This window comes from Vulpes vulpes, chromosome 16 (genome assembly GCF_048418805.1).
Source record: "Vulpes vulpes isolate BD-2025 chromosome 16, VulVul3, whole genome shotgun sequence".
Lineage (NCBI taxonomy): Eukaryota > Metazoa > Chordata > Mammalia > Carnivora > Canidae > Vulpes > Vulpes vulpes.
In genome coordinates, this window is record NC_132795.1 from 73,268,734 (window position 1) to 73,293,510 (window position 24,777).

Sequence of the window (24,777 nt, forward strand, 5' to 3'; positions counted from 1 at the left end):
ATGTGTTTTTCCCATATTGAGGGCATGAATAAAATAAACATATATTATCATTCCTTACCAGAAAGAATTTGGCAGTCAAACTGAATACCTCACTGCCTATGTCTAAAATAGTCCACTAACATCAGTGTGATAGGTCCATTTTTATTTTCAGGGTCATTCATCTAGAACATAAATTTTAAAATTAAAAAATGTTTTTTTAATTATCACAGTGGTGCTAGAATCGACCTACTAAAACCTATTGAATGAAGGGGTATGGGTACCACCACATCATTAGTGATTCTTGAGCCCATGAGGACATAATGATTCCAGGCATTATATGAGTGGCCATTCTACTTGTTATCCTTCCCACTGCTGCTGTTTAGAAAGAAGGAAGGAAACAAAACAAGTGTTTTTATTGAAGTGTAACATACATGTGGAAAACTAGCCTCTTAAATGAACTTTAAAAGGTGGGCATTCATCCTCAGGTTGCAAAATAGTGGTGTGTCATAAAATCATAGGCTTTTAGCTGGGGAGAACCTTTATAACCTCTGTTAAAGCTTACCCCAAGCCTCTGCAAACCATCATCATGTTCACTTCAAATGTGAACCTTCTGTTTTCAGAAGCACCTTGGTCCCCCTGCCTCCCCACAGTATCTCAGACCAAAAGTCTACTTTGTAGTGAGCTTATGTAATTTCTACTCTTGGAGACCACTCAGAGTGACTTCTCTCCAAATAAATATGATCTCCTAGGTCTTACCTAGGTTGTAGGCCAGCCAGCCATTTCCATAGTCATTCCTCCTGTCACTACTCCCCATAGAAGATGGCACCCAGAAATGCCCTCTGTTCACACCTGACCTGAGCAGGGCCTCATATAAGCTGGGCAGTCATTAGACTCTATACTTGTGTGGTTTCTTCCCCAACAATACAGAATCTTAAGGGATTGGACAGAGGCCATTGCTGGATTAAGGGTTAAAACCTGAAGAAGCTCTGAAGCTAGTGCAGTCACTTGTCAGTATCTGCATTAACTGAAGAAATGGTGGAATCTGCAGCCATGCTCATTTCTGGCTTTGGTAGCATGAGACACAGCTTTATCTAGGGTAGGGAGTAGCACATGGTACTGAGGCCAGGCTCAGCCACAAGGCAAGCCCAGATTAAATCATGGCTCTGTTCCTTACTGATTGTGTGACTCTATGAAATTTACTTCTCTGAGCCCCCATTTGTTATCTTTAAATTGGAGAAGATAGCTACTACCTAACATTGTGGGATGTAGCTCCTGCTGTGATTGTTATTAGGGCAGGCAGGAAATGGTGCTCACCATCTATAGCCTGCTGAGTTGAAAGGAGCTTTGGAACACCTCAGCACTGATGTCTACCTGGAACATAGTCTTATGGGTGAAAAATGGGACAAGCAGGGGACTAAAGACAGAATCCTGAGGGCAGGACCAGCAAGGAGGCCACCAGACAGTATGACAGAAAGCCGGGAAAAGATGTGGTTGGCATATCCCAGCAATACCAGAAGAAGCAAAGGTAGAACAGCACAGAGCCTGGCAGCTAGGATGTTGCTTGACCTTAGCACAGTAGTTTCTGTGAAGTGATAGGACTAGAAACCAGGTTACTGTGACATAGAGAGTTGAGTGTTAATAGCAACCACTTCTTAGTGAGGGCAAGTAAGGGGGCATTTACTCTTTAATCTGTAGTTTCCATGTTCTTTAACTTTTAGCCAAAAAAAAAGATGGGAGGGTAAATGTATTGTGTGGTAGTATTTTTCATGAAAAAACAGGAAGTATAGTGTTTGGAAATATCTATGAATGAAGGACAAAAAGCTAGTAGAGCTGAGAACAGTGGCGTTGGTCAACACTTACTAGCGGTCTAGGCCCAAGTGTGCATGCCTTGTGCACCATCATGATGGGCACTTCTGTGACTCTGTCTCCAGGTAGGAATCCAGTCCAGAAAGAAAGATTGCAGCAGGTATATATGGGAGGCCATGCCCAGGCCTGAGTCTAAGCTCTCAGCTTATAACTACAGTGCCCTGCTGCCTCCAAAAAGAAGAAAAGCAAGTGCCCAAAGAGGAGGGTGAGGTGGGACCCAGTTCAGTAGATTATAAAAGAAGGGACACTTGGGACACCTGAGTGGCTCAGCGGTTGAACGTCTGACTTCCACTAGGGCTGTGATCCCAGAGTCCGGGATTGAGTCCCACATTGGGCTCCTTGAGGGGAGCCTGCTTCTCCCCCTGCCTGTGTCTGACTCTCTCGGTGTGTCTGAGGAATAAATAAATAAAATATTTTTTAAAAAGCGGGGGGTGGGGGGAGCACTCATTCCACAGCTTTGTGGATGCAGATGAATGGGTAGTGATGAAGAGGCGGTACTGGGAGTCAGAAGAGCTTCTGTTTGAGCTGAAGTCACAGTTGCTGGAACTGAGGGTGGAGTAGGGTAGAAACAGAAAACAGTTTGGAGTATTCTGACTCCAACAAGCTTACATTTCTGTGGACTGGGAGTCTATGGAACATGAAAGCCAAATGTGCAAAGCAGCCCCTCAGGTAACATAGCCCCAGCTGAGGGGCAAGGTCACACTTTGGCCCTTTTTCTCTGTCCTCCACCGCAGCCCAGGGGTGAGGAGTGAAAGCTGGAGAGTTGTGTTACAGCTCTGTCGGGGTTCTGCAGGGCTGGGGTGGCAAAAAAAAAAAAAAAAAAAAAAAAAAGACGGGAGCTGAGAATGCCATGGGGGCTGTTGGCAGGAGAGAGATGCATCTGCCAGATTGTGTGGAATTTGCAGGATAGAGAAGGACGTCAGGCCAGAAGGAGCCCCACAAACAAGGAGAACATGGACAGTCAAGGGATAGGAGATCCAGCACGTCTAACTACAGGGATGGTAGAAGCAAGGGAATGACAGGAGACTGTGGTCTGAAAGTGAGGCCTTTCAGAGGAAAAGCAGTTCTGGGCAGTAACAGGTTCTTACGTGCAGCCTTGGAAATGGGATGTGGACGTATAGTAGAAGTAAAGCCTGTTAGCAACAGTGAGGCCCCAGAGCTACAGGTCTGTGGTCCCTTACATAACTCTCTGGAAGCTTCATGTGTTTGGGAATTAGAATTCTGGGAAGTTCATGCACCATATGATTCATAAAACTAACGTCAGTTCGCCTTATGTTGTACCACCAAGAGTTTAGGCCTCAAGCTTTATTTCTTTTTTTTTTTTTTTTTTTTTTTTTTTGATGATTTTATTTATTTGTTTGACAGAAAGCACAAGTAGGCAGAGTGGCAGCAAGAGGGAGAAGCAGGCTCCCCAATGAGCAGGGAGCCCGATACAGGGCTTAATCCCAGGACCCTCGGGCCATGGCCTGAGTCAAAGGTAGACATTTAACCATCTGAGCCACCCCAGGCATCCCTTGAGTTTTGTTTCTAAATGAGTTAAGGAGAAAAACTCAGAGAGCTTTTTGGATTTCAGAGGTACTAATGATTAACCTGATCCAGGCAAGGCCCGGAGCCCGGATGATAGAAGATTGAGAATCAGGGGAAGTCCATGAGGCTGGTGCCAGGCTCCTCAGGGGAAGACTAGAAGACATGCAGGGTACAGTAGTGAGGCCAGACTGTGTGCAGGAACAGTATATATGCAGTTGTCACAGATGTAGAGGGGTCTAGGTGCATAGATCTGATCTGCCTTCCAGGCTATTTGCAAGGAAACAGACAAACTAGATTCAGAGCTAACATTATAAAATCTACCTAACCTCACCTCCCTCCAAAAGCAGGGCATCTGCCAAGTATTGGTGAAGCCTGAGGCTTGGTTGAGAAACTTTCCACTCCCTCTTCCACTACTATATATTGTCCCACAGGCAAAGGTAACCAGTCCTTAGAATAAATCTAACTTGATTTGCCCAGTACGGGTGGAGAAGTGGACCTGAGGGAGCCCAGAGTAAAGCTAGTATCAGCACAAGGGGAGCAGTTGGCAGTGTTTGCTACCCGAAGTTGTAGTGCGGGGACCAGCAATAATGACATCACCCGGGGCCTATAAATGGAGAATCATGGTCCCCAGCCCAGACTGCTGAATCAGACTCTGCATTCAACAAGGTGCACAGGTGATTGGGATAACCTCTGTTAACCCACTAGTGAATATAACCAGGGAATGCCCTTGGGAGGTGGGCACCAGTGCGGTCCCGCTGGTGGTTTTTGGGCAGACAAGGAATTGCCCTTAAAAGGAGTGGAGAAAAAAGCCTAGACAGGACAGAAACTGTACTCTCCCAACATTAAATTGTAGTTAAGTGTGCCTTTGATTATCTGTGATACTTGGTTTCTAGAATAAACAAATCCAAAATTAATCCAGTGCAGTAATTTTATAAAAACCCAACCTAATTGAATTCGGTGTACTAGAAGTTGTGTTAGTGCAGCCTTTTTTTTTCCCTCCCTATTCCTGGATACCTTATTGGTTCTGCTTACTATCACAAATGGTATGTACAACCTTATAAAGGTACAAGAAAAGCTGGAGCAAAAAGAGCATGGGTGTCCTTACAGATTCATTATTAATTCCTTGCCTGGGTTAGAAGTAAAATTATTCCATTTAATAAGGACTTCTTTTCTAATTTGTATTTAGCTAAACAAGTATCTTCACAATATAAGCACAGAACCTAGACAAAATAATATTACTGTAAAACTTTGAAAACAGTATTTGCTTTAGCTTAAAGAACTCCTGAAGAGTTTTTTTCATATGCATTATTTATATGTTTTAATTTAACATACTCCTATAAAGTTACTATTTAGGGAAGTAACTTTGCATGACCAGTACTAACCCAAGTAAATTGTGTATGGGTCTGTATTATTTATTTGCCTCATTTAGACCATTTCAGCAGCCAAAACGTGAGGAGGAAGACAAATTCCTGCTAAAATTAGTGCTTCTCTAGACATTCTAGTCAGGTGTTATAGTTGATACTACATGGCCTGCCTGGGGTTCACTGCTGCCAGGGACTGCACATATTCAGAGAAACCATTTTGCTGGTAATTGAAACTTTCCTAAAGCAATTATTTTGGGTAGAAGTTAATGAAGTGACTTCAAGTAGGAGAGCCAAAGTAGCTTGCCCAAACTAGTTAATTACAAATTCATGTATTCAGTACTTAGGGAAGACAAAAAGTAAATGAGTACGATATAGTCTTTAAATTTATAATTCATACTTTGCCTACTTAAAATAATTGGAGCTGGCTTAAATTATTAAAGCATGTGTAAAGCAGTGAATAAAAGACAAAAAAGAGTTTTTGATGTTTTTATCTTTTGCTTTTAATTATGGTCCTCTCTCCTCAGAAACCTAGAAAACTTAGTTGTTACCATTAAGTGTTAAATTGAGCAGCATAGTTCCAGGCAGCAAGGCCAAAGTAAAACATTGTTATATAGTTCTCATGTAGGAAATGGAAGCCTGAGAATTCATCTGAAAAAAAAAAAAAAAAAAAAAAACAGACTTTGCTCACGTTGAATTCCAGTTTCAATCTGAGGACACTGATTTTTTTTTTTTTTAAGATTTTATTTACTCATTCATGATAGAGAGAGAGAAAGAGAGAGAGAGAGAGAGGCAGAGACACAGGCAGAGGGAGAAGCAGGCCCCACGGAGGGAGCCTGACGCAGGACTCCATCCCGGGACTCCAGGATCGCGCGCCAGACCAAAGGCAGGTGCCAAACTGCTGAGCCACCCAGGGATCTGAGGACACTGATTAACAGAATGGGCATTGTGTCTTTATTGGAGAGAGTATGGGAATGTTCTTCACATAGATGCTTTATGTTGGTGTTATAACATTAAATCAATCATAACCCCTCCTCTATATCATGCCTCTTAGATGTACAGTCAGCCTCACCCACATGCACAACAGTCGTGGTGACTACAGAATATAGTCAGCTCATATTTGGATTATTTGATGAGGCTCAGAACTTCACTGTTGAGTAAAGATGTCAGATCTGTAAGATGCACATGGTACTCTGTCACAAATATTTAGCAGCCTGCCTGTGTTCTTGTATACACACAGGTCAGCCCTAAAGTACCCTGCAGACAGGGACAAATGGGTTTTGCCAATGAAGAGTTTTGTATCCACTCAATTATTAGAAAAAATAATACTTGGTTAGGCTTTAAAGCAATGAAGAAACTGTTTCATTCTGACCATTTTTATGAGCAAGCATAGTAACCACCAACTGGACATAATTTAGTCAACAGTACAATATCAAAACCCCAGATACAGGCATGCCTCATCTTACTGTGCCTAGCTTTATTGCCATTCACCAGATAACTGCAGTTTCTTACAGCTTGTGGCAATCCTACACTAAGCAAGTATATTGGCAGCATTTTTCCAATAGCATTTGCTCACTTCATGTCTCTGTGTCACATTTTGGCAATCCTCTCAATATTTCAAACTTTTTCATTATTAAACTTATTTGGTTATCTGTGTTCAGTGATTATAACTCCCTGAAAGCTCAGATGATGCTTAACATTTTAGCAGTAAAGTATTTTTTAAGTACATACATTTGGGGTTTCATTAGATACAATGCTATTGCATACTTAATAGATGACAATATATTGTAAAGATAACTTTCATATGTACTAGGAAACCAGAAAATTAATTTGACTCCTTTTATTGTGGTGGTCTGGAACCAAACCTGCAATATTTCCAGTATGCCTGTACTGATGCTGATCTAGTCAAGATACAGAACATTTATATCTCCGTAATGATCCCTTATGTGTCCTTTCTCACCACACCCACTTCCCTCCCACTCCTATCCCTTCCTTAACCCCTGGCAACCATTAATATCCACTTCTATAATACTATAATATGTCATTTCGAGAATGTTCTATACATGGAATCATGCGGTTTACTATGAAGACCAACTTTGGATTCAAATCTTGATATGTTACTCATAAAAGAGTGAGGTGGGTTAAGCTTCCAGACTTGGCGTGTGGAAGCTCAGAGCAGGTCACAGTGTAGGCATATTTCAGTGTTTAGAAAGGCACAAAACCAACTTGTACAGCTTGGTAGACATTGGCTACACACCTGCTATGTGCTGGGTACCACGTAAAGTGCTGAGGATGGAGAGATGAGTAAGGTTGATCGCTGCCCTTCAGGTGCTTAAACTATATGAGGAATAGGGCAGAAGGGGTAAATGCTGCCCACAGCAGGTCAGGTAGCATCCTCAATCAAGAGTCCACTTGGTGATGGTAACAGTAGGCAGACAGAGGGTGAGTGGCATCAGGGACCGTTCATCCAAACCGTGGTGTGAAGCCTGAGGACCCTGTCACTCACATTGGGTATGTCCCTTGCCCAGTGCTGGAAACATTGTTTTTCTCAGCTGTATCTCCCTTCAGTTTGTAAAGTCTTTATTTAGATGGGTTAATTTTTATATATATTATGCACCAGTTAAGACATGGTTCCCTTAAGACAGGTGATACCTGTGTCCTCCACTGTGTATCGAGGTAATAATTTATCGTAGAGAGGGCAGTTTCCCTCTCACTTCTGATTCCCACTTCCCAGTCCCCTCCTAGCAAAACATTTTAGACTCTCCTTTCCCCAAAGCCCAATCTTTCCACTGGGAACCAATCCCCGAGGAATAGAAGAGATCATTGGGAACAAGCTTTCCTGAGAAATAAGCTTCTTACCCCACTGTATGAAGTGGCAAGAGGAAGGCAGAGGCCACCCCTGTACGTGCAGTCTTTCAGGGCACATAGGCCTGTCATCAGGCTGATCCAGTCCAAATTATTATTAGTCCTTTGATGAAAGCATGCTCTCTCCCTTCCCACCAACATTTGAAATTGGAAACCGAAGCAGCCGAAGAAACCATCCAGGACAATGAGGTAGCTGCTAGCCTGAGCCATTGGATTGACACTGTAGTGATTGTGTTGATTTATGACTACTGATTCTCAGCCTAGTTATACAGTAGAATCAGTTGAGAAGCTTCTTAGAAATTACCCACACCACGTCCCACACAGCACTGCTTAATCAGAATCTCAGGGTGGAGCCCAAACAAAGCAGTATTTGTTAAAAGCTCCTTAGGCTAGTCTAAAGTGCAGGAGATTAAGAATGATTGTTACTAAGATTCCAGAAGATGTTTTTAGGATATTTAACTCCTAAATATTTGAGCATAGATTTGAATTGCTTATGTCAATTTAATTAAAGTGATCCCCCAGGGATAATACAAAGGAGGAAGAGAAGTTCCAAGGGCAGATCTCTTTAGGGACACCAGCAAAGATGAAGCCAGCAAAAAAGTTGCCAAAAGAATTACAGTACCAGAAAAGGATAATAATGTGTGGTCTGGCAGGAGTGGGAAGAGAGATAATCCAGTGTCCAATTGAACTTGCAGAATGAGGAGTACTAGAGGTCATTGATAGGACAGTTAAAGCATTATTGTTAACCTTTTCAAAATCCCATTCATTAAGATGCTAGGGACAGAAGTCCAAGTGCAGGATATTAAGAAATTAATAAAAGATGGGGATTTGGAGATAAAAAGCATCTGTCAGAAGTAAGCTTTTTTACCCAAGTTTTCAACTATTGGTTTGTTAAGTGTTTTTCTCCTTTGTGTATCCGTATCTTCAAAATTTGAGCCAGTTTAAACAATCACTTCTAGCACTTTCCTATTTAATTAAGCAGGTTTTGGGTTATTGTAGATACAGATTATTTATACAAATAATGCCCCTCACCCAGTGAACCATAAGCATGACAGAATTGTATAATTGCAGGTGAGAAATTCCTCGCATGGGGGATTGCTGGATTGCTGTCAGTCACTTGGGAAAGTTTGCAGTACTCTCAGTACTGTTGAACTCAGTCTGAGAAATCCGGGGTCTCATGGGGCCGGGGCCAGAGCCAGACAGGCTCCTTCCCGTTTGGCATGGCGGAAGTAGATCAGGAGCTGTTATAATTAAACCAACTGGCCAGTCTTCTGCTAAGACAAAGGCTTCTCAAGTTTTGAGACATAATGTCCTAGTTATGGTTTCAAATTTATTACCTCCTGGAATCGGTGTGAAAGTAAATGACAAAATGACATTCCTAAAAGTCAGAGCTTTACCTATTCTTTTTCTAGATCAGGCCCAGCAGAGGTTTTCTGCGAAGGGCCAGACAGTAAATATGTGAAGCTTGGTGCACCAACTGTCTCTGTCATATATTGTTTCTTTTTTTCGATCACTTAAAAATGAAAAAAACCATTCTCACCTCACAAGCCATACAAAACGGGCCACAGGTCAGATCTTGTCTATGGGCCATAGTTTGCCAGCACCTCTTCTAGAAAGTTTGTGTTTCTGGCAACATTAACATTAACCATGTAATGTTAACCATAACATTAACATTAACCTAATGTTTCATTAGGATTTAAATAACTTGTTTAAGCTATCATTATCAAAAGGATGTGATTTTTTTTTTTTTTTTTTTTTTTTTTTTTTTTTTAAGGATGTGATTTTTAAATGACATATATAGAACGGGTTAGACTTTGATTTATGTAGCATCTGCAGGCTTTAACCTGCCTACCTGCCAGGTGATTCCACAGATTCTGGGGATTTCTCTTCCACTGTAATGCAGCTAGCTCAGTGAGGGCAAGGATTATGTTATTGGTGCTACAGATGTATTCCCAGGACATGGAGCACTGCCTGGGAAATAGTGGGCACTCAAATATGTCGTGGGTTGGTTTCTCATTTGTCTTAGGAACATCCACATCTTTTTAAAATACTAGGCTCTCTATAGCTCTGTTTCAGTCTGTCCATATAGAATATTCTCTAGTGTGTTCATGTGGTAGACACTGCTCTGAAGGCTTTATGCAATTCCTCATTTCAACCCTATGAGGTGTTGTGTCTCCTAGCTTACAGATGGGAGGCCAAGATCACACATCTGGTTAGGGAGAGCCAGGATTTGGACTCTGCCATCATGGCTCTGCCACTGGACCTCTTAGCACCCCTCAGATGATGCACATGTGCTGCTCATCCTGTGTCCCTTTCAGGCTTCCATCTCCAAACAGATTTGAAAAGATCTCTGGTTTTCACTTCAGTGATTTTTCAAAGCTACTACATCATCCTCAGGGGTATAAAAAGTATTCTAAGACAGACGTAGATTTGTCAAAACTACTAAGTTTGCCAAAAATCATTGAACTGTACACTCAAAGTGCGTTATCTTATTGTACATAAATTATGCCTCAATAAAACTGATTTTTACAAATATTCTAATCAAAAAGTCAAACATGATTTGGAAAGCTTTAATTAAAGAAATAAGGTAGAGAAAGAAACCTTTGTTAATGAGAAAGAATTCAGCCTGTTGGAGAAAAGTTAGAAGGGCCATATTCACTGAGCTATTTAAAAATCAAGAAGTTACTTTACTTTGATTCTCATCCCCAGGGAAAGGAAAACCTCTTCAGCGCAAGGTGAAACCACCTAAGAAGCAAGAGGAAAAGGAGAAGAAGGGAAAGGGAAAGCCACAGGAAGATGATCTAAAAGACTCCTTGGCTGATGACGACAGCTCCTCCACCACCACAGAGACCTCCAACCCAGACACAGAGCCTCTCCTCAAGGAGGTATCAACAAATGAGAGAAGAGAGTGTCTCTTGCAGTGCCCAAGACCCTGTCTCATAGATTGGGCTTTTTTGTTGTTGTTCAGTATTTTATTTCAGTTCAGTTTGCCAACATATAGTATAACACCCAGTGCTCATCTCATCAAATGCTCTCCTTAGTACCCGTCACCCAGTCACCGTCTCCCTCCCATCTTTCTCCCCTCCCTTTGTTTGTTTCCCAGAATTAGGAGTCTCTCATGGTTTGTATTCTCCTCTCATTTTTCCCTGTACAGTTTTCCTCTTTTCCCTATGGTCCCTTTCACTATTTCTTATATTCCACGTATGAGTGAAACCTTATGTAGATCAGGCTTTTTAATACAGAATGAACCTTTCATCCTTAACATAGGCACATGTTCTGGGGACTGCTTCTCCATGTGCACAGGTATGCCCAGTCACTGTCTTGCTGGAAGCAATCACAACCCCTAGGATGGAGATCTTAATTGCTCCCAGGCAAGAACATTGGCAAGCATGTTGATCAAGTAAAATAGAGATTGCAAACACTGCTTGAAAGTTAGGGACTGTCTGGAATAGAAACTTCTCTGGCTCATGAAATTGGTTTCAAATTTTAAGTATCACAAGAGAATGAGAAGGAACTAGACCATTTTAATTATATTAGACTTTTCCTGTCTTTATCACTGCTGGTATGGCAGGCTTCAGTAGCAGCTCACTCCTCCCACAGTTAGGGCAGTGACTATCCTGGAGAAGAAGGTGGCCCAGGGAAAGACCCAAGGCTCTAGTGGTCACCCGGAACTGGGGACCCAGCTTAGTGCACATCACCACTTATCAAGAAAGCTGCCTCCCGAACATAAAGACTCCTAACTCTGGGAAACGAACTAGGGGTGGTGGAAGGGGAGGAGGGAAGGAGGGTGGGTGACGGGCACTGAGGGGGGCACTTGACGGGATGAGCACTGGGTGTTATTCTGTATGTTGGCAAATTGAACACCAATAAAAAATAAATTTATTATTTAAAAAAAAACTGCCTCCCTTCTCAAAGTCCTCAGCAATCAGGGTGGCCACCAGTGTCAAATAATACTGCAAAATGCCTGGTATTTAGTGGCATTAGGTAAATGGAAGGTAAAGTTACTTTTGGGAACAGGTCTGAGACTGTGAGTTATGAGGACTGTGAGTTATGAGTGCTATGCGGAAAAGTGAGGGCATAATTCTATTTTGACATTTTTATTTTTAGATAACTATATTCCAAATTTAATATGATCCTAATATAGCCTTTAATATTACAGGCCCGAATTTCTTTTTCAGTTTTAATCTAGTGACCTAAGGAATCATTTCTTAAAGATATCTAACAGTGTCATCTGCATATGTTAATTTTTTAATGAAATTTTTATGTGACTTATTTTTCTTGTCAACTCCATTTTCCTTTGCATCCTTCATATTTGGTTGGGTGCTCTGTCTGCCCTTGGTACGGTGCGTAGTCCTGGAGTTCTGTACTATATTTTTTCTAACAGATTCCTTCAGAGAAGCAGAATGCCATCTGCTCGTCTTTGAGGGGAATCCCAATGGGTTCAATGATACGAATAAGCATTTGGAAAGCATTTTCAGGGCAGGCTTTCTTCAGAGTGTTTCCTCACTTCCTTTCCTGCCCTTCCAGCTTTTCTCATAATGCTTCTCTCCAGCTGACCCCCATCTGCCACCATTCTCTGCACACACTGGCATAATTCTTTCCTCTATTCATTTCCTCCTGATCCTCCCATCTCCTTCCCCACCATTTGTTTCTTATAGACACAGTGCCAACTCCGTGTGGCCTCCATGCCCACCATCCTCCCTTCTGATTGGTTTTTATTCCTCCTCCTCTTGCTTATAGTTTGTCTGTTTTTATTTCTTTGTGACTGATCTGTTTGTCAGTTGTGTTTTCTTCCTAACAGATAACAGACTTGATAGGTCACTTTCCCATAGATACCTTTTCCAACCTTCTACCTATTCATTCAAAAAGGAAGGCATATGTCGATTATTATACAGCCATTAAAAAAGGATGAGCTCCTGCTGCTTATGACAGCATGGATGGAGTAGGTTATGCTAGATTTAAAAAGTCAAACTGAGGGGATCCCTGGGTGGCGCAGCGGTTTGGCGCCTGCCTTTGGCCCAGGGCGCGATCCTGGAGACCCGGGATCGAATCCCACGTCAGGCTCCCAGTGCATGGAACCTGCTTCTCCCTCTGCCTGTGTCTCTGCCTCTCTCTCTCTCTCTCTCTCTGTGTGACTATCATAAATAAATAAAAATTAAAAAAAAAAAAAGTCAAACTGAGAAAGACAACCACCTGCTTTCACATGTGTGTAATCTAAAACACAAAACAAATGAGTAAATGAACAAAAAGCAGAATCATACCCACAAATACAGAGAACAAACTGGTGGTGACCAGAGGGAAAGAGATGGGGAGATGGGCAAAAATGGATGAGAGGGAGTGGGAGATACAGGCTTCCAATTGTGGAATGAATGAGTCACAGGGATGAAAGGCACAGCATAGGGAATATAGGCAATGATATCACAGTAGCATTGATTGGTGAGCAGTAGGAGCAACACTCAGGGTGAGCATAGCATAATGTATAGAGATGTTGAATCACTATGTTGTACCTTGAAACTTAAGCAACGTTTGTGTCAGCTATACTCAAAATCTTTTTTAATGCAAATTAAAATGAAAATAGATACTGAGCACTGGAGTGCCAGACGTTGTGCTTGGGAGACAGCTGAGGACAAAAAGGCATCTCCTTGTCCTCAAAGAGTTCATGGTATACAAAGTCCTTGTTGAGTCAAGTGTTCAAGAAATACTTCTTGAATAACTCAGAATAGTCTTAAAAGGTGTGTGGGCAAGAGGGTGTTTTAGCCCTTTTTCTGGTTATTTACTCCTGACAGCTAAGTAGATTGACCTGACATGACTTATTAAAACCCAGGTTGCCTTAATGACCATAAATGAAGCTGGGTAGCCTCTCATTTACCTTGTGCCAGTAACTCCTCCCGTACCCACAGCTGTGCCCTCTTGTTGAACATGTCCTTCCCCTGTCTGTCCCCCTGCTTAATCTCAGGACATCCTTGCACACAGTGCTGCTCCAGCTATGTGTGATGAAGAACCAGGGTGTTTATTTCCAATCTGTCATATAGGTGGTTCTACCACACATGAGAAGTACACACCCATGCCACATGCAGTTCCCCAGTGAGGTCAGTAATACCTGAGTGGATCTTTGCCCTTTTTGGGAGACAGGCTCACTGGTCTCATGCTTGGATGCCACAACAGCAAGGAATTACTATAAACATGCGTAAGTGCGGTTTTGGTACTTACCCAGTCAAGGCCCAGAAACCGCAGTGGGCAGACCAGTGACACAGCATGGCTTTAAGGTGCAGCTCAGGTGTGGCCTTCTCAGTGTAGGCTCCACACTCAGGCCAGGTAAGACTCAGGCCCTCCTCTACTCCGGTCATAGCCAGTGGGCAGTTAGTTCCACACTGGGGTACAAGTTCATCTCCAACCATCCTATGCATCTCCCACATGCTAGACTTCATAGTCCTCGGGGAGGGGCCTGGACCCCCATTGCGTAGCACCAAGGGGGTAACTAGTAAGCTGAGTGAGTGAATGAATAACTAAGCCCCTCTCATTGAGGGTGAATGGTTAGCATTAAACCCACCATAACACATAATCACAGTGTCATTTGTGAATGCGTCATGAACAGGTGTGAACACTTAGTGTTGCCTGCACTGTTTTCTTGCTCTGAATTTTACCTGTACTTAGGATTAGGAACATTCTCAGGACTGTATGATTTTATATTGTTTTCCAAGCTGACCTTTCTTATAAAAGAGCAAGGTTTTACCCCCCCCCCCCTCAGTGCTTAAAAATGAAGGCTATCAATATGCTGCTGCCACTGCCACCACCCACCCCAGGCAGTTACAAGTATAAATAAAATAACATTTGTTATAATTCAGGCTCACTGAAACTTAATAATCAAAGGCTAAAAAATTGACAGAACCACAATAAAGATGGAAAGGAGTTTATTGTTTTTACACATAAAACATTTATCTGCTACATCTTTGGTTTTGTGTTTCTGCCCTCATGTAAGACTATGTCACTCATTTTTATTAATCCTTCTCAGCAATTAAGTGTACCTCTTTTACAGGATACAGAAAAGCAAAAGGGAAAACAAGCCATGCCTGAAAAACATGAAAATGAAATGTCTCAAGTGAAGCAAAAAAGCAAAAAACTCTTAAATGTTAAGAAAGAAATCCCAACAGATGTGAAACCCAGGTAAGAAAAATTCATGTATGTGGAGAAATAAGGTATACATAAGACATTACGGTGAAATTGGGTCATGTTTTTGTGGGTGGGTTGGTTATTATGGGGTTTCTGCAACAAAAGCCACGACTGCACTGTATTACTCTCAGGTTTTTTCTAATGCCAGTGTTGATAGGGGACCACATGCTTCTGATGTCAGACATGTAAAAGGCAGAGTTAATGACTTGTTATGAAAATTTAGGTTAGTAATTTGTTCCCAGGCAGAGAGCCATTTCAGTTCTGTACAAAGGTGACCTTGATAGTTTAACCACAGGTAGGAGTATAACTTTTCTCAAAAAGAGCTATGATCTTTTCACTAACCCAGAGCTGCAATTGGATTCTAGAACTTCTAGAAATAATTTATTCTTACCTTAAAAATGTTCAGGGCAGGGGCACCTGGGTGGTTCATTCAGTCAAGCTGACTCTCGATTTTAGCTCAGATCATGATTTCAGGGTCCTGGGATTGAGTCCCAAATCAGACTCCTTGCCCAGCAGAAAGTCTGCTGGAGATTCTATCTCTCCTTCTGCCCTTCCCCCTCTTTTCTATCTCTCTCTCATTTAAAAAAAAAAAATGCTCAGGATAGATATCCCCTATCAGATAAGAATTAAGTAGGAAATAACTCCACTCTAGTCACCATGGAACAGGATTCTGGTGGACCCCACAGGGCAGGCTTGCTCCAGAACGTTTCTTAAGTAAATGAAGCGGTTGAATTATTGGGTCATTAACTAAGGCTACATCATACTTTCATTAAACCTTAGATCTCCCAAATAAGCTAATTTTAGTTTTAGCAATGTTCATGCCCTTCATAGTTGATCAGCATAGAAGCTGACATTCACCTTGTGTGGTAAGTGAGCATTGACCTAGGAATTTGAAGAAATTGGGTATAAATTACTAAAGGAGAGCATTGTTATCATTAGACTTGGCCTTACATTTTTGGAAGGCCTATTAAATACTCTAATTCTGGGAATAATAGGTGAGCTCTCCAGAAATACCAAGAAACTAGACTCTTTCCCTAGATAGCTTAACTCAGGCATGGGCAGTCTCTTCCATAGAACCAGAAGCTAATAAGAAATTAGGTGTTAACTCTAGTGAAATGAAATCTCGTCCCTGAATTTATGAAATAATATAGCATATGGCAGTCATTAATTACTAACAGAATATTTATACCTAAAATTCACTCTTATGTGCAGATTGTTATTTGAGTGATCCAGTCCCACAGTTTGTTGAGAATAGTCTGACCCAGCTGGAAGCAATGTCAAATGGAGTAATGGTTGACACACTTGGATCTCTCTTGAGAACAATCAACCTGCAGCACTAATTAGTGCTAACAACATTCTGGTACCCCAGGACAGGTATAATACTCTAATGATAGGGATTATTCTTCTAGACCTTTTCTAGACTTAGGTGATTGATCAGATATTCCTAAGATTATGAGGCTAAAAAATACAAATTATGAAACACCCTAGTTTTCATGGAGATCTTGTAAGAATAGACAATCATGCTGTAATTCTTACCACAAATTTAAAAACCAAGCTTCTAAAAATGATCAGAACAAAACCATTCCATAGCTGATTTTTCCCAAATCTTCTTGATTAGCCTTGATGCCTGAGCTGTCAGACATAATTTTTTTAAACAGTTTGCACGTGTTAATTCTTACCTTCATCCCTCTTCCACTCTGACTTCTGTTATATTACAAATTTTTATGAAATTGACCATTAGCAGAATTACCATAGCAAAACCATTCCACGGGTGACTTTTGCCCATTCTGCACTGTGTGTATTAGCCTTGATGCCTGAGCTCAGAGATATAGTATTTTTCATACAAATACAACATGTTAATTTTACCCTCATCCCTCTTCCTCTGACGTCTACTGTATTCTGATTTTTTTTATAAAACAAGTTGACTATTAGCAGATTTGATTTTGAAAATTTTATAAGAGATTTCACTTGCATGCCACTAACTTTGTAAAGATTTCAAGTTCTCTGGTAAAGAAAAGGCTATAGTAGCCATTTCTCTGGCTCTCTGTCAAGGGATGGTTACAAGGATAACTCATGACTTCCTGCTACATAGTTAAGAGAAAAATCATTACCAGCAAGACAGTTTAAGTAATGTTTCTGAATTAATCTTTTTAAATTGTCTTTTGTAACTGGAGAAATCCATATGCAACCTTACCCTTCTAATTTCCTTAATCTAATGTCTTCAAACTCACCAATCTTGTTTTACATTTTTCCAAACTCAAGGAAGTATTAAGTAATAAAAGTATTAAGAGTCAGAATTCATTAGTTCATCACTTAAATATGGAGTTAAACAAAGACTGGGTTTGGTGTTTTGTTTTTTTTTTTTAATAACCAAAAATGTGGCCTCTCCAAATAGAGCCATTCCCTGTGTACACTGAGTTATGACAGTAAGGGTCTTGCTCTGTCACTCAGGTGAAATCACTACCAGTCCTAATATCAGTGATGCCCAAAACTCCTGTCACCTCAGAAGTACTGTCAGTATCTTACTCTGTGATTCTGCAATCTGAAAGGTATAGATGCACTCTTAAAAAGAGATACCATTAATAAGGCATATATGTATTATCACCTTCTTTTTAAAGCTTTATCTGATTGGGAATAAATGTTTCTTCTACATATCAGTTAGCCAAAATGTTGATATTCTAATATTAATAAAATCTGTGGACTTAGCTCACATTTGCTTTATCAAAAATTAGTCTTTAAATACTGTCTTTAAATTACTGGAGTATTATGTTATCTCTAAGCCAGAAGGCCGTATCCTGAAAGGTTGAGGAATTTGAATTAGTGTTCTTATAAATAAGAGGGTGATAAACCCAGAGCAGTGGTCATCATCTCTGCCACTGTAGCCACATCCTACCGTACTCCTACAAGTTTACCTCAAAAAATCATTTCCTGGGAGTCGGGAGCAAAGTGTTGCAATAGCAGAGACCTAGCCAATCCATCTTGGCCAGCTTCGACTCCATAGAAGGGAATCGGCCTGGAGACCTCCAGAAGACTGTATTTTAGGTCCAAGATGCCAGGGAATGAGAGTTCCATCTCAGGCACAGAAAGGACTCTGTGGAACTGGGCCTGGTTTAGGATAGCAACTATCCTTCTGTTTTCTTTATTTGTCAACATTTTACATGCTATATGGCTTAAAGGTAATAATCTAAAATGAAGGGGGAGAAAAGTTTTCATAGAATAATTGGACTATCTACTATTCTGCTCTAACAGCGCATTCCACTTAGAGCCATGGGCGCCACATTTCACACACTGGCCTCCTGACCTGAGAGCACTGGGAAAGCTCTAGCCTTGGCTTTAGCTCTCTGCCTCCCCCTCCTTCCCCAGACGGGGGCATAGACTGCACATTATGTGAGCAAAAATAAAGCCTGGCATCTGAAACTTCCTTACACTTTTTCCCTTTTAGAAAGAATCATTTCAGTTAAGTAGGCTCTTAACCTATTTTATTCAAAAGCCTTTAAAGAAGGTTTTTAGATAAAGATCATCTAGCTTAATTTAGGCAAGTATGAATCAGCAAAAATAGGTATCTGGCACCTTTTTTCCTTAAAAGCCAACTAATTTTACAGTGGCATAGAGTTATGTTTGTATAAATAGCCCCCACCCCCACCCCCGTACTTATAAATGACTTAATTTAAAAATAACTCCCACATACCCACCTCTGCCACCACCACCAGAGGTGTCTGTTTCTGTTTCATGGGAGCCTTTGTTTTTTGGGTTTCTTTTTTAAGATGGAGTTTTTAAATAACACTGTCAGAAGTGGAAGGACATGGAAGATTTATAAAACTGTAGCATTAATATTCTTGCCCGTAAACAGTAAATTTTTTCACACTGGTTTGTTACCTTACCAAAAATTCTACTTACTTGGGTTAACTGAGCCCTTTGGATTTTTGGTTAGCTCTTTTACTAATTCCAAGTATAAAACCTATTTATTTATTATAGAAAATTTGTAAAATACATAGAAACAAAAGAAAGAAAAGAAAATGACCTTTAACCTACTACCATATAAATATTTGTAAATAGCCTATGTTAAAATGTATTTCTTTATACTATTAATAATATTTATATACTATCCTATAGTCTGGAAGGTTTGAAACATTCTGACCTTTGAGATCTAGTGTAGTAGACAGGCTGTCCCTGTCCCAGAACCTAGCAAACACTGTCTGCCTTCTAGGAATGAGAAGTGGAGTAGCAAGGTAGGAAGGTAATGCCGTGCATGAAGAAAGAACCTGAAGGATAGGCTGGGGGAAGCCAGAGGGGTGTGTTGGAGTCACACACCTGGGGCTTGGGGACAGAATAGAAAGTACTCTAAGGTAGAAAATGCCAGAGACACACCCACTTTAGAATATCTACATCAGCCAGTAAACTGTGTCAGATTTTTAATGAAAAGCAAGCTATCAGCTCAGCCTTGAACTGACAGCTTTCTGGCCATCACCAGGAGAATGGTAGAGATCACTGATGATTTTTGGAAGAATTCTCATAAGAGGCCCCCGGGTTCTCTCAGCTATGTCTCAGCCTTCTCGGGAAAATGCCCTTCTATGGACCACGTTAGCTTAGCTTCCATCAGGGGCCTTCTGAAGCCTATGACTTGATCTTGGTGGGTATTACAGAAGCAATTTTGTAAAGAATATCTTTATTCTTCCAGATAGTTACATTGCTCACACTGCTACCTCCTATAAGGTCATCTACCCATTTCTCCTAGAGATTGCTTCTCTTCCAGTGAATTTTTTTTTAAAGATTTTATTTATTTATTCATGAAAGACAGATTGAGACGGGAGAAGCAGGCTCCCTATAGGGAGCCTGATGTGGGACTTGATCCTAGGACCCAGGGATCACACTCTGAGCTGAAGGCAGATGCTCAACCACTGAGCCACCCAGGCGTTCCTCTCCCAGGGAATGTTAATATTTTCTTCAACAGGCTACGGAAACTTAAAATAGCCCAGCATGCCTCCCATTTTGCCTTGGACAGAAAGGTCAGAGCCAATTCTCTTCATACATGTTTATTATGTTAAGCTAACCTCTAAATCTTTTATTTTTTTATTTTTTTTTTTTTTACCTCTAAATCTTTTAGAATCATATGCACTCTAAATAAATAAAAAAGAATACTTAAATTTTTGCTCAGGGTTAACCTTGAGTTCAAGAATAAAGAAGAAAATCCATCTCTCCCTACTCACCCTAGAGCTTAGGCAAATCACTTACTTAATCCTGCTGCTCTGCAGTAGGCTAGTGAATTTTCATAGGTGACCCAGGATCTTAGCCCTGCTTCATTTCATGGTTTCTATGAGAAACATGTGCAGACCCTTTGACATTTTAAGTCTGAGACCTTTCAGAGTCTCCACATTCAGGAATCCTGCTAGTAGTCCAAATGCTGGGAGAGACTCCTTAACAAGCAAAATGACTGTATTTAGCATCCCCCCAAACAGCAAGTCTGTGTTAAAGGTTTTACACATTATGTGAGGTGTGGGTACTCTAACTCATTCCATATTATCAAATAATGGACTTCCATTCATTGTAGCAAAGGATAAATCTGCAAGTGCTGTGTGTCTCCTGAACAGTCTTAGAAACGTTTGGAAAGCAGCAGTGTTAAATTAGGACCATGACTACATAGTGCCTGAGGAGGCCAGATTAGAGAAACATATACAGTGAAAATTGTAGCATCATCAATGACTTCTACTCTCTACTCCAAAATGAAGGCATACATCTGAATTTTCCACCCATGATTGTCTTCCAGTTCTTTAGAGCTCCCTTATACCCCCCCATTGGAAAGTAAACAGCGCAGAAATCTCCCAACCAAGATTCCTCTTCCAACTGCATTGACAAGTGGATCCAAATCACGAAATTCCCAGAAAACAAAAGGTATTTTCATTTGACTGTACAGATATTTCCATGATTCGTTGTATCAGTAACTAGTAGTTGTAAGTTACCAGTAATCAATTAGTAGCTATAAGAAGCTGCAGTGGTGTTCTCATACTCATTAGGAGGTTCATTGAGACAAGACCTGAAAGGAATTATCCTCCATTAATGATTTTTTTTTCTCCTGATTTTTGTGCAGGTACAAATAAGTTAGTGGATAACAGGCCACCTGTCCTAGCAAAATTCCTCCCCAATAGTCAAGAACTAGGCAACACCAGTAGCTCAGAGGGTGAAAAAGACTCTCCACCACCAGAATGGGATTCCGTGCCAGTTCACAAACCCGGCAGCTGTAAGTATGGGGATTTAGAAACCACGTTGCCCTACTCTGGGCAGAAAAACCCCACACGGTGTGTTGCTTTGAAAGGAGGCCTGGCATCTGCAGTCTGCTGGAAGCTACTTCTACCAGCCAGCCAAAGCCCATTGTTCTGCCCTTTGTGAAACTGTCGTCGTTTTTTTGGCCTTTTCAGGAGTGTTTTACACCAGAAAAACCAGCAGACAGTTCACACGAGGGCTCTTTATCCAGAGGTGGTAAACCACACTGCTTCCCAGTATACAAAATGGAAAGATCTGTCTGGAGCAGTGAATCATCCAAAGAAATACTTCTTTATGAAACTGTAGCCATTATTAGCTCCTCATACATTAACAGTGTAATAATTTTGTAAAAATTCAATCTTCCTTCAACTTGACACATCTTTTACATAAACAGCCTATGTGAGGGTTTCATTATTTTACTCACTAGGTTCTTGATCTTATTTGTCAAACTTGGCCTACCGTAAATCATGACAGTAGCACAGCCTACTAAAATAAGATAGAGGTCCTCACCCTAGATACTTAGGACCCAAAATAGAAGATAACAGAGACAATCCAAGGGAGGGGCCTAATTATAGGGATTTAGAGTCAAGAGTGGACCACCTTGAGGACTGATTCATGTGTTTAGAGTGAATTCACACTTAGTTTGTGCCAGAGGGAAAATCGAGGTTGAACAACAAGATTGTTTGGGGTCAAGGGGGATTTAAATGAAAGAGTGGGTGATGGAAGCCCTCAGTGAGTTGAATGAGGAAAAGAACTTGAAAACCCAAGTGCGGTATATACATTAAGCATGGTGCCTTTTACATATTCACTTATATAAATACACAGTGGACAGAGGCACTGTGTTAAAATCTGTAGCCCCCTAATTGCTATGAGACCTCCTGGCACTTTTAATACTATTTTTTGCCTGAGGTTGAGGTATAAACCTAAATCCCTGATCATTCAAGAGGTCTTGAACAAATCTCCCAGTAGTCCCTGTGTCCAGGCTGAATGCTTTTTGTTAGATTCCCCTCTGAGGTTTCAACTGGACACTGGTCCTTGGCTTATACTTTGATTTTGGGCAGTTTCACATTAAACAGACATCACCTCCATGGTGGGAGGTTTCCAGCACTGGGAATACAGCGTTCCCAGGGAGTGAGTTTCATAGAGTTGTTTGCAACCCAGTGACGTGAACATAAGCTCTGCTGGTGTGAGTAATACAATACATGGTGCAGGAAAGAGGGGACATGGCCTGGACACAGCCTTCAAGACAAGAGAGCTGGCTGTGACGGTGTTAACCACCAAGTGGTTCCTGAGGAGCATCACTCCTTTGGGATAGAGGAGAAAAAGATGACCAGATCCAACCCCATGTGAGTTTGGCTCCACACCTCAGGAGGGGAGAAATGTGAGAAATGCTAGACAAATGGTCTGGAGAAGAAAATGTTTGGAAAACACAGTGCTGTGGGCCTCTGTTTCCTCCCCAGGCCCATCCAGGAAGGCCAGCTGATGCCTACCAAGAGAGCTCAGTGCCTCAGGGCAGAGCTCCCTATCATACAGCTGAATGGCTTTGCCACTGGAAAAAATGTATACTCACTCCAAAGCCCACCTCTGCATAATTATTTTGTGTTCAGCCAAGGAATACCTTACCTTGATCCCACAACCTATAACCTCTCTGCTCTCTCCACCAACCTTACTCAAAAGTTCTAGCAGGGCTTCATTATATACACATTATTGCTACATGAACCATTAAGAACCAAGACTGATTCTAATTCACTTCCCCTACCCTGCTTTCTCATCTTTTCTCCCTTTTCCACCCTTTGCTGATAATTGATCTGGCTGAGACCTAGCCTCCAAACTCTATTAGTACCACTTCACTTTCTAGGCTTCCCAGCAGGTTAAAGCATCTTCCATTCAGGGCTGTGCAAACCCACACCTCACTGGGAATCCATGTATAGAGATCTCTCTACCCTCAGGCAGCACCCCTTATAGCATGGTATCCTGTATCCATTGGAGATACTGAGAAAATTCTCCTGGAACAATGTCATGACTTTAAAAGACAACAAATCCGAGGGGTTACTGAAAGGCAAATAGAAAGCCACAGAGGAAGTATATTGAGTCAACAAGTTCTCTAATTGCACATGCCCTGTGCTATTCTTGATCACCTCCTACCATTCCCCCCATCTCTCTTCCTTCTTCAAACATTAGTCCATAAGGTCTTTTTCTGACTTTTCTTAACTTCTCCTATTTTGTTCCAACATTTATTAAGTGCTCTGCAGCTACTGGCCCAGTGAAACACATCCCACTAAAGGGCAGTTGTGAGGGGATGCCATGCACTCTCCCCCAGGATGAGCACTGGGGCCTACAAGCACACATGAGACAGCATGTGGCCTATTCCACTGTGGACAGTTCCTAACTCACTTGAGGACTGGGGGAAGATCAGAAATGATGACATACAAGAGGGGCTAGGGAAGGATCAGGACAGTTGTACAAATAACAACCCTACCATGTAGAGGTGATACCAGACCGACACACTGTGCTGTGGGTGGCTTCCAAGGCAGGCAAAAAGATGGATAGCTTTGAGCAGGACCCGTACAGGAGATGGCATTTGAGATGGGCCCTGAGCACAGGCAGCAAGTCCTCAGACAACAGAGCATGTAAGGAAGGGATTATCCACATAATGAGGTGTGAGAATTGTGGAGAAGACAAGGACGTGAGTGAGGTGCCAGTACTGAGGAAAGTCAGAATCCTGGGGTAGGTACAAGATGGCACTGAGGATGGCGAATGAACAGATAGCCTGGGCTTCAACAGAAAGGGTGTTAAGTATGGCTGTGCCATAACTGATGCCTTGACATAACCGGGGAACATGCAGCTTTATCCAGGTTCTGAGCCCCTGGGGGTTTGGGGAGAATCACTGGTGTGGGAGAGAATCACAACAGAAGTGGAAACACCGTGCCGAGCGGGCTTCAGTTCTGGAAGTGAAACAGACCCTTCACAGAAAATGAGTAGAGCAGACCATCTTCACTGTAGACGGGGCTGGCATGGGGCATGAAGGGCCATCAGGAGGGGATGAGATGGAAATGTGCCAGGGCGGAAGAGCGAGCTGTGTTGGGCCGGGATGAGAAATGAGGAAGACAAGGCGGGGCAGGTGGGCCAGGATAACTGGGTAGATGTGCCACCTCACACACCAGGAGCCCATGGAGACTGAATTTGCAGAAGCCAGAGCTCCTCCTTTGCACAAACTCTTGTATCGCAGTAGCCGGAGCAGGATGCCACCATGCTGCACATGGTAGACATTCAAGAGGATGCCATTTTCTTAAAGAGATCATATGTGTTTCCTTTTAGTGAGTGCAAAATATTTCACGACAGAAGTTTTTTCTGTTTTAAAACTTTTTTTTTTTAATTTTTATTTATTTATGATAGTCACAGAGAGAGAGGCAGAGACATAGGCAGAGGGAGAAGCAGGCTCCATGCACCGGGAGCCCGACGTGGGACTCGATCCTGGGTCCCCAGGATCGCGCCCTGGGCCAAAGGCAGGGGCCAAACTGCTGCACCACCCAGGGATCCCTGTTTTAAAACTTTCAAACACCTGTGTACACATTACCCTGCAGGGCAGCAGGACTCTCCTAGGAGCTTGGATCCTTGGAAAACAGCCTGGGGGTGGCAGCGCACCAGGGGTGCCCGTGCCATGCAGGGTAGGGTCGCATTGTAGGACTCAGGGGCGTTTCGCCTGCCACCCTGCACCTGCTGCAGGTGTGAGCCTGGGTGGAAGGACAGA

The 24,777-nt window shown here is 41.9% G+C and overlaps 1 protein-coding gene across 1 annotated transcript in view; it reads left to right on the plus strand.

Moving 5' to 3' along the window:
* TMEM131 (transmembrane protein 131) overlaps window positions 1–24,777 on the plus strand; it is a 229,943-nt gene that overhangs the window by 199,261 nt on the left and 5,905 nt on the right. Inside the window, exons 32-35 of the mRNA XM_072742147.1 lie at window positions 10,308–10,483; window positions 14,635–14,762; window positions 20,533–20,657; window positions 20,854–21,003. Of these exons, the coding sequence (XP_072598248.1) occupies window positions 10,308–10,483; window positions 14,635–14,762; window positions 20,533–20,657; window positions 20,854–21,003 (579 nt within the window). The remainder of the gene's footprint in view (window positions 1–10,307; window positions 10,484–14,634; window positions 14,763–20,532; window positions 20,658–20,853; window positions 21,004–24,777) is intronic.